The sequence below is a fragment of the Setaria italica genome, chromosome V, assembly GCF_000263155.2.
Source record: "Setaria italica strain Yugu1 chromosome V, Setaria_italica_v2.0, whole genome shotgun sequence".
Classification (NCBI taxonomy): domain Eukaryota; kingdom Viridiplantae; phylum Streptophyta; class Magnoliopsida; order Poales; family Poaceae; genus Setaria; species Setaria italica.
This window is the reverse complement of record NC_028454.1, coordinates 6880290-6889874: the sequence shown is the minus strand read 5'-3', so window position 1 is coordinate 6889874 and position 9585 is coordinate 6880290. Positions and strand designations below refer to the sequence as shown.

At 50.8% G+C, this 9585-nt stretch overlaps 2 protein-coding genes across 2 annotated transcripts; both read left to right on the top strand.

Moving 5' to 3' along the window:
• The first annotated feature begins 2620 nt into the window (after positions 1–2620).
• On the top strand, positions 2621–5212 carry LOC101762600 (protein O-linked-mannose beta-1,4-N-acetylglucosaminyltransferase 2). Its single transcript, XM_012845911.2, has 4 exons — positions 2621–2796; positions 2932–2994; positions 3115–3177; positions 3917–5212. The coding sequence occupies exons 1-4, from the start codon at positions 2682–2684 to the stop codon at positions 5071–5073; spliced, it is 1398 nt and encodes a 465-aa protein (XP_012701365.1). The 5' UTR covers positions 2621–2681; the 3' UTR covers positions 5074–5212.
• Positions 5213–6894: 1682 nt separating this feature from the next.
• LOC101762197 (protein O-linked-mannose beta-1,4-N-acetylglucosaminyltransferase 2) lies at positions 6895–9217 on the top strand. The gene is made up of 5 exons (XM_022827242.1): positions 6895–7089; positions 7267–7314; positions 7435–7476; positions 7614–8776; positions 8870–9217. The coding sequence occupies exons 1-4, from the start codon at positions 6942–6944 to the stop codon at positions 8762–8764; spliced, it is 1389 nt and encodes a 462-aa protein (XP_022682977.1). The 5' UTR covers positions 6895–6941; the 3' UTR covers positions 8765–8776; positions 8870–9217.
• Positions 9218–9585: the final 368 nt, after the last annotated feature.

The following is a 9585-nucleotide window of genomic DNA, read 5'->3' as shown; positions in this document are numbered from 1 at the left end:
GATGGCATAGTGATAATATCTTCGAGTTTAATATTTATTTTTATTAAATATAATAAAATGAGGCAAAATCAATGTATGTGGTATTTATATGGCACATATTACTTTAAAGTCATGGGTGCACATTTTGACTGTGGTAGAGCCTATGACACACAGGTCCCACTTCCATTGTTTCTGGAAGATATATGTCAAATTCTTGAGTGAGCACTAAGATTTTGAGACCCCTTTCGAAAATCTTCATAATTACCTGTGTTAGTTTCTCTGAATCAGCAGCTATAGAAACATTAACTTGAAACAATATCAAAGCAATAATTTACTACAACATGGTGATGACGTTGTCGTCACGGATCTCCGCAAAATAAAGCCACCAATAACTCATACGTTCCACCCATGACTTTAGAGGAGGGTGAATATGGGTATGTGTCAATCTTATTTCTTGTCTTATTTTGCTTTCAGGAAGAAAGCTCAAGATTAAAATCTTTAATATCGATAAACTCCTTCATAAGACCCCTCAATTTTAGTTAGAACTAAAGTTCATCCGCAGGGACAATCAATAACACTTAGCCTATTAGAAATTAGATTTATTGTTTGTTACATCATGTTTTTGAGTGCAAACACTTAAAATGGAACATATACATTTATAGATTATACTTGCCGATTTTGACGACTTTAGAAGGTCATTAGCTAATTAAAATGAGGAATGAAATAAGCAAAGTGTGCTGTATTTTTATGCACTTCGGAGGAGTGCAGGCACGCAGCAACTAGTTGAACGTGAGCTGGTCACGTTGTCTGGCGTGACTGTGTCTTGAGTCATGGCGTGACTAGCTCCACCATGTCAGCGCCACGTCCACCATGTTATATTGGCCGCATTATTGATGTGGCGTGACTCAAGTATTAGTCGCGCTATGAAGCTTGACGTAATCAAAAGGGCTACTTCTTGCTAATCTAGATTGGAAGGGATTATTTATAAACATTTAGATTAAAAAGGATTAAAATAAAAAAATCAACCTGAGCAGAGATAAATGCGCGCGCGCCGCGGCGGGTGCTGGCGTGCTTCCGCTGGGCAACAAGAAAAAAGGATTCCAGCGCCGCCTGCGCAGGCTGCTGGGCCGCCGTTGTTCTCTCTCAGTGCGCCCACCAGGCCACCACACACATTCGTGGAGTCCGTGGGCTCACAACATCTCGGAGATACTTGGGCCGAATACAAAAGTTTTGCGTCATCAAGGAGGAGCCGGCCCACGCGTTGCAACGGCCCGTCCCCCGTGGCTACCATAATGAGCCAATTTCAGCCCAGCCTAGCCACGCAACAAAGCCGTCGTGAACAAAAGGTGTCCGGCAAAAGCGGGCCAATATCCCAATACAGCCAGCGCGCGAGCGGAATCTTTTTTTCGCGTCTTTCTCCTCCAACACGGTGGCCCTGTGAAGGCCTAGTAGAGAGAGGCCCACTTTCCGTGTCCCATGTGACCGACGCTGTCTTTCTCCTCGCGACACACCGTTCTCTCTGTCCGTCATCAGTCAGTCCCGCGCCACGCCGCACAGTGATCCCGACGACTCGACGCCGGTGGCCTCCGTTCGGCCTCCGGGCTACCTTCCTCCGTCGTCTCCGGTGGCTCCCTACCCTGCTGGCTGCTGTACCCATCGCCAGAAACCGTTGCTGCACTAAACCCTTCTTCCAACTCTCCCAAAATATACCTCCCGCGGTTCCGACCTGCCAGATGCTCCAAGGTGCAGCGAAGCTCTGATCTCGAGGACGCTGCCATTGTTCCGCGCGCGGATGCTCAGTTGCACTGGCCTCCGTGATTTCAGCCATTGACCGCACATGCTGCACCGTACGATTACCATGCTGCTAGTGCCAGTATCATGTGAAATCTCACCGTCGATCGATCTGCAGACACGGTGCCAAACTTCTAGCCGACCTGCAGCCTTAGTTTAACTCGCCGTCTCCAAGATCACGAGGAAATAGAAATCAAAGGCCAAGCAGCTGGATCGAAACCAACGTCGGTGATGTTTCAGCACTTCTCAATTCTGTTCGTGGGACACGCATACTGCAGTTTACTTTTACTGCTTCAAACTTCAAAGCCTAGGCGCATGCCCTGCCCCGTCGGTAGTTCATTCGCAGCTCATGGGGGCAGCCGTGCACGCAGTAAAAGAAAGCCAGCCACTCTCGCATGGACAGGATTATGCATTGCTTTATTTTTTTTTTCCGAAATCAAAACTGTAGAATATACTAGTGATAACTCGCATGGATGTACCATCAGTAGTGAACTGGTCGACACGGTTTTAAAATGAAGCTACTCCGGTGGCAATGGCAAGAACGCAAAGAACACGTTGGTCAGTGGTAAACCCAAGGTTATGCTGCTTGTTCGTGTTTAACACCCAGTGTCAGTGAGTATAGTGACCATTATGTAGGAGAGTGGAGGACTCGCCTGCAGAGATTCCTTTCATCAGGGAAGCTAGAGAGGGCATTAATGAAGCTTCGAAGCAGGATTGGATCGGAGTTGACCCTAGAACATAGAATTCGGAGTACTAAACAAATTATTGACTCGGATCTCAAGATGGCTTAATGCTAGTTGCTTACTACTCTGGGGTTTAACTACAACTCCTGACCGAGAGGGAGAGAGCGAGCAGCAGCACCAGCAGAAGTGAAGCTGCTAGGCGAAGCCCGCTGGCCGGCCGGGAAGAGCATGAAGAGCTGGGTGCAGAGCCACCTCCACGTCGGCCTCATCGTCGGCGTCCTCCTCGTGCTCCTCACCTATCTCATCGTCTCGGAGCAGGCTGCGACGACCAGCGGCACCAGAGGTAATTAACGGGTCACTGGTTCCACCGGCTCACCTCACCACCACCGTATCATACATCTGTTGTGCGTTAGTCTTATTGGTTCATTTCTGAAGTACACGAACTGATGGCACAGTGTGCCTATTGCTTAATCTGCAGTTGTCACTACGGTAGCAGAATGGCTCGTGGATAAACAGCTGAGTGAAGGAACCAGTGAAACTGGTGAGCACTTACTCTTATATGCACCCAAAGCAGGCGTGTGTGCCAACAACTGTGTATTTTTCCTACTTGGGAGTCCATGGACTGATAATTCTTGCTTGCTGCTAATTGATGGATCTGCAGTTGTCACTGCGGAAGCACAGCAGATCGTGAACAAACAGCTGATTCAAGCTCCTAGTGAAACAGGTTAGAATGCCTATTACGTTGTTTAATTCATAACTTTTGGGAAGAAAAAAAAACTACTCCACACTCAGCATTCAGGGTGTTCTAGCCTTTTAGGAAGCTTCCACACTCAGCATTTCCTTGCCGTCCAACGTGTGCTATGCTGCTATCGTCCACGCTCGAAGCGTCTTGCTCAACTCTCGATGGCTTTGGCTTGGTTGGGGCCTAAGTTGCTAGGGTTTTGGGTTAAGGGTTTGAAATTGGGATTTGGACGTGAGTGAGGGGCTTAGAAGAGAGGCAAGGCCTTTTGTTTTATTTGAAAGGAAGAGGCAAGGCTTTATGAGGAGATGACAGTAGGCCATTAGATCGGATGGATGAATGGTTCCAAAAATTTGAGTATGAATAGGCGACAAATTCTCAAGTGAATCCAAACTCGTCGCAAGATGGAAGCAAAAATTGAGCACAAGGGGACCAAACCATGTGTGGGAGACAAGGAATTGTGCCTTTCAACATCAAGCTCGATTTCATCTATTCTTTTTCTTTGCTAAATAAACCGCAAAATTTTAGGTGTGAGGTGAACTACTTATTATCTGAGATCAAATTTGATTACAACGTCACAAAATTAAGTATTTAATTTTGAAAATCTTTTGGACACTGGGCCTCATGTGGGTGAAAATAAGCACAGTCAGTCAGCCCTCGTTCACAAAAATGTTGAATTAATCTCGGTGGATCTTTTCGTTTTCTTTTTCCTGCCGTATAACAGAGAAGCCCACCAAGGTGCTGTGCAGCACGGAGGAGCGCTTGTCCGACTACTGCGAGCTCGATGGCGACGTCCGCATCCGCGGCAGAGCCTGGTCGGTGGACGTCGTCCCCTCGACCTGGTCGGAGCGCCGGGAGTGGAAGATCCGGCCGTACTCGCGCCGGAGCGCGACCCACGTCGACATGGTCAACGTGACGCAGCTGCAGGGCCCGTCCGCCGCCGCCCCGGCATGCACGGTGACCTACGACGTGCCGGCCATCATCTTCGCGCTCGGCGGGTACTCCGGCAACGTCTTCCACGACCACGCCGACGTGCTCCTGCCGCTCTTCTACCTGTCCCGGCAGTACGGGCGCGAGGTCCAGCTCCTGGTCATCAACCGCGTCCAGCCGTGGTGGCTGGGCAAGTACGCGCTCGCCCTGCGCCGGATGTCCAGGTACGACGTCGTGAACCTCGACGGCGACACCCACGTCCGCTGCTTCCGGCGCGTCACCGTGGGGCTCCGCCTGCACAAGGACTTCGGCATCGTCCCGGAACAGGTGCCCGGCGGGGTCCGCCTCGCCATGCCCGACTTCACCCGGTTCCTGCGCGAGGCCTACTCGCTCCCGCGCGGCGCGACGACGAGCCTGACCGATCCCAGCAAGAAGCCGCGGCTGATGCTGATCCAGCGGCAGCCGCACCGGCGGTTCCTGAACGAGAAGGAAATCGTGGCGGCGGCGGAGGAGGCCGGGTTCGAGGTGGCGGTGACGGAGCTACGCATCGACGCGGCCGTGGACGCGCAGGCGCGGCTGGTGAACTCGTTCGACGCGATCCTGGGGCTCCACGGCGCGGGGATGACGAACGAGGTGTTCCTGCCGCCGGGCGGGGTGCTCATCCAGGTGGTGCCGCTGGGGAAGCTGGACCTGATGGCGAGGGTGGAGTACGGCGAGCCGGCGGCAGAGATGGGGCTCAAGTACCTCTGCTACAACATCACCGTGCAGGAGAGCTCGCTGCTGGAGGAGCTGGGGCCGGACGACCCGGCGATCACGGACCCGGACTCGGTGCACCGGAGGGGATGGGCCGCGCTCTACGACATCTACCTCACCAGGCAGGACGTCCGCCTCGACATCGCCCACCTCAAGCTCACGCTCGCGGAGGCCATGGAGCACCTCAGGCGGCAGTAGGGCCAGGTGGATCGATCCGGGATCGGAGACACACGTCATGCGTTTCAGGACATGTTATCCGATACTATAGTTCGTTATTTGGTGAACCATTTGCGTGGTAGAATACACGCTATATATAAGTGGTCCCTTATACACAAAAAGTGGCTCGTTTTTTTTTTCGTGCGACGTGTAATGTCACGTGCTAAATGGCAAACACAAATGAACATAAATTTGTCTTCTTGAACCAAAACGTTAAAACGTTAAAAGAAACCACCATATTTTAATAAGAGGATGATACATAAATTACCACATTGATTGAAAAAATATTAAGAAATATTTTGATATATTCAATCAAAAAGAATAAAATACAACATACCTCTTCTACTTGAAATTATGATAGGAGAAAAGAAAAAAGAATCGCTTCGTAACGTATCTTCTCGCTATTATGCATTCTCTCACCTTATATGTTTTTCTCGATGCCTTCTCTCACCTCACGAGTTGCTGCCATGATGAGTACTAAGATAAGCCATCGATAAATATTGAGGCTATCGAATTTAAGTGGCAATGTCGTTGGCATCATCAGCATGGAGGATAGCGCCACTCAAACCGTCTCTAAAGGAGTGCTCCGGGAGGAGTAGCTCCGCAATAAATAGTATTTAAAGATAAAAAGAAGTCATCATGTTTGTTCATAAGACTATAAATTCCCACGTTAAGCCCATTCCTGCCGCGCGCGCCGCTCCACCATGGTCTCTATTGCTTGATCCTTGCCGCCTCAAGACTAAGCCCGGAGATGAGAGAGACCTCGCCAGAAACTAAGGGCCCTTTGAACAGGCTTCGGGCTGCTCCGGCTCCAGTATTGTAGCACCCTGGGAGCCGGAGTCGGAGCCGGTGAAGCTAAAAAAATGTAGCTTCACCAACTTCTAATGTTTTCTAGTTCATTTTGCTTGGGAGAGAGAAAGTAACTTCTCACTACAGTACGTCTACAGTACGCATACAGAGGAGCTAGAGCGCCTCGGAGCCCAGCCAAACTCGGTGCTACCACCCGTCTTTTATTTTTTCCCCCAAAAAAATCATCGATTACAGGCGTTGATAATTGAAAGTTATTAAAAAAGATTCACTACAATTTGTGGTTGAAAATGATTATAACATTCCTGCCAGTTTCACATAGCAAGGACGGAGTAGTTTTTGTGTCTGAAAGACATTTAGACTTTAGTGTACAGTTTGTCAATTAACAAGGCACGCATCCCTTTGCTTCAATCTAGATCAGTTTCAACTAGGTGGGGCTCCGATCTCGAGATCGCAACAGTGGCTTCCTGGCTTTTGGGTTTTAAGTTCTAACCACATGCTCCTTGGTATTAAAATATTTATGGCTGTCAACTTTTTCCTGCGACGTTTGACCATTCATCTTTTCAAAAATTTATTGTAAATGTACGAAGATAAATTATACTTAAAATACCTGCAATGTTAGAGTAAGCTATAATAATTTTTTAAATAAGAAGAATGGCCAAACGTCATGATCAAAAGTCAACTGCGACAAATATTTTAATACGGATGTAGTATTTGATACCATGGTAGTAGTTTGTAGTACTGTAGTAAAAAGGAAAGATCAGGTTCAGTACTCATGTGAAGCATTTACTCCATGCCCGATCAAAGAAAGAAACTAATCCAAGGCCTTGTTAAAGTCAAAGCTACGCCATCAAACAACGTGCATTTGGGCAAACTCAATTGGCATCGGCTTTCGGGAACTGTTCTCGTTCGGATAAACAATGTAGTACATTTTATTTTTCAGATTAAGACTCAATTCGAATTGAACCCTGATGCCGTCTGTCCTTACTACAACTACGGCGATTGGCACAGCACCAGGAGGCAGCAGCAGGAAGGAAGAGGCGATGAGCTCCTGCAAGGAGAGGAGCGGTAAGAACACGAAGAGTTGGACGCCGATCGTCCACCTCAACGTCGGCTTTGTCGTCGGCGTCCTCTTCGTGCTCCTCACCTTCCTAGTTTTCTCGCAAAAGGCTGCGATCAGCGGCCTCAATGGTAACAAATCTCACCTCAACACCGTGTGTCCGTGCATCTACTGTAAATTTTGTTTTCGGATGTGCTCTTGTAATGATAATACGCTGATTGTAAAAGGCGTTGGTCATCCGAAAAAGTAGATCATGGGATCCTTCATGAGCTGATGGCAATGGTTCTTGCTTGTTGCTTGATCTGCAGTTGCCACTACGGTCGCACAACCGTCGATTAAAGGTCCTGGTGAAACATGTATGTCAGCTTTAGATTTCTACCACCAGTATGGTTTTGTCCCAACAACTATATGCTTCATTTCCTATATCTGTAGCCCACAAACTGACGATAAATTCTTGCTTGTTGCATAATCTACAGTCGTCACTTCGGGCGTGCAGATCCAAGGTTCAGGTGGATCAGGTAAGCGCATTCCTGCCATTTTGACCAAATTTCCATGCTCTGTTTCAGATTGGGTATAGAGGAAATCTTACTAGCTCAGGTTCACAAAGAACAATGTTGACTATTAACCACGGTAAATGTTGCATTGGCCTGTGCAGCAGAGAAGGGCACTGTGGTGTACAACACCAAGGGCGGCTACTCCGAAACCTGCGAAGTCGACGGCGACGTCCGGATCAATTGCTCAGCCCTGTCGGTGTTCCTCGTCCCGACCGCCTCGTCGGAGCGCCACGAGTGGAGCATCCTGCCGTACTCGCGCAAGACCATGCCCGGCATTAAGAACGTCACCGTTGCGCAGCTTCAGGGCCCGGCCGCCGCCCCGGCGTGCACGGTGACCTACGGCGTGCCGGCCGTCATCTTCGCGCTCGGCGGGCTCACAGGCAACTTCTGGCACGACTTCAGCGACGTGCTGGTGCCGCTGTTCGTCGCGTCGCGGCGGTACGGCGGCGAGGTCCAGTTCCTGATCACCAACATGCAGCCATGGTGGCCGGAAGCCTACAGGACCATCCTGCGGGGTCTGTCCAAGTACGACGCCGTCAACCTCGACGGCGACGAGCACGTCCGGTGCTTCCCGCACGTCACCGTGGGGCTCCACCAGCACAACGGCCTGAGCATCTTCCCGGAATGGGTGCCCGGAGGACCCCTCTCCACGCACGACTTCACCCGGTTCATGCGCGAGGTCTACGCGCTCCCGCGCGACGCGCCGGCGAGCCTGGTCCGGGAGCCGGAGAAGCGGCCGCGGCTGCTGCTGGTCCACCGGGGTCACAGCCGCCGGATCATGAACGAGCAGGAGGTACTGCGGGCGGCGGAGGCGGCGGGGTTCGAGGCGGTGGCGGTGGATTTCCGGCGCGACGTGACCGTGGACGAGCAGGCGCGGACGGCGAACTCGTTCGACGTGCTCCTGGGCGTGCACGGCGCGGGCCTGACGAACTTGGTGTTCCTGCCGCCGGGCGGCGTGCTGGTCCAGGTCGTGCCGTACGGGAGGATGGACGTGATCGCGACGCTGGAGTTCGGCTTGCCGGCGAAGGACATGGGGCTCAGGTACATCGACTACGAGGTGAGAGCGGAGGAGAGCACGCTGCTGGAGATGCTGGGGCCAGAGCACCCGGCGATCAAGGACCCGGACTCCGTGCACCGCAGCGGGTGGGACAAGATGACCGAGTTCTACCTCGATAAGCAGAGCGTGCGCATTAACATCACTCGCTTCGCGCCCACTCTGGCGCAAGCGTTCGACTGCCTACGCCAGCAGTAGACAAACAGTCATGTAAATTCGCATGTCGGCTCATGGAGTAATATCCGTCATGGCGAATCGAACATTTCTCTGATTCCATCATGGTCGCCTGCTGTTTCACTGTAGGGATGCTGAAGAGGCGGAGGCCATGGCGTGCCTGGAAGGAATAAGATTGGCAGCAAGGTGGCCTGAACGTGACATGATACTAGAAGCAGATTGTTCGTCGGTGCTGGAGAAACTCAAGTCTGGAGGTACAGACAGATCTTTGGTGCCACCTTTAATCCTCGATGCCTTGAAGGAGAGTGCTCATCTGCATAGTGTTCTGCTTTGTCAAGATAGGGAGAGAGCAGAATAAAGTAGCGCATGAGCTAGCTCATCTAACCATCCGATCGAGTAGAAGTTGTGTTTATTTCGCTCATTTTCCAGAGTGTATTGACACTCTAGTGTGTGAAGACCTCTCTTGATCAATAAAGCTCTCCCCTAGCGCAAAAAAAATAAAAAACAAGTGTACGTACAGTAGGCACGGATGTAAGCCAAAAATGACGATTGCTGACGCGAATGAACAACGAGGAAGGCACCAAGCGAAACGAAGAAAGAGACAGGCACCAGCAGCATCAGATCCAGCAGCGTGGCCAGGCCAGGCCGTTGTCAAGGAAAGAGCTAGAGCCGTGAGCGGGTGGCAGACGTCTGGCTGTGTACTTTCCGAGGAAGAAAGAACGTAAGCGAGCAAGCAAGGCATATTGCTCCGATTCATTTCTGAGAGGTCTCGATCGATTAGACAAGGGAGAGTGTGGTAGAATAGAGAGAAATTAAGGGCTCCTTTAGCAGGGCTCCTCGCGAGG

What these genes read in the sequence shown, in the direction of transcription:
- LOC101762600 (XM_012845911.2), top strand. Translation starts at nt 2,682, where the DNA reads ATGAAGAGCTGGGTGCAGAGCCACCTCCACGTCGGCCTCATCGTCGGC. An exon ending in GACGACCAGCGGCACCAGAG is followed by an intron (nt 2,797 to 2,931) that starts GTAATTAACGGG and finishes CTTAATCTGCAG; the next exon opens with TTGTCACTACGGTAGCAGAA. An exon ending in TGAAGGAACCAGTGAAACTG is followed by an intron (nt 2,995 to 3,114) that starts GTGAGCACTTAC and finishes ATGGATCTGCAG; the next exon opens with TTGTCACTGCGGAAGCACAG.
- LOC101762197 (XM_022827242.1), top strand. Translation starts at nt 6,942, where the DNA reads ATGAGCTCCTGCAAGGAGAGGAGCGGTAAGAACACGAAGAGTTGGACG. An exon ending in TGCGATCAGCGGCCTCAATG is followed by an intron (nt 7,090 to 7,266) that starts GTAACAAATCTC and finishes CTTGATCTGCAG; the next exon opens with TTGCCACTACGGTCGCACAA. An exon ending in TAAAGGTCCTGGTGAAACAT is followed by an intron (nt 7,315 to 7,434) that starts GTATGTCAGCTT and finishes CATAATCTACAG; the next exon opens with TCGTCACTTCGGGCGTGCAG.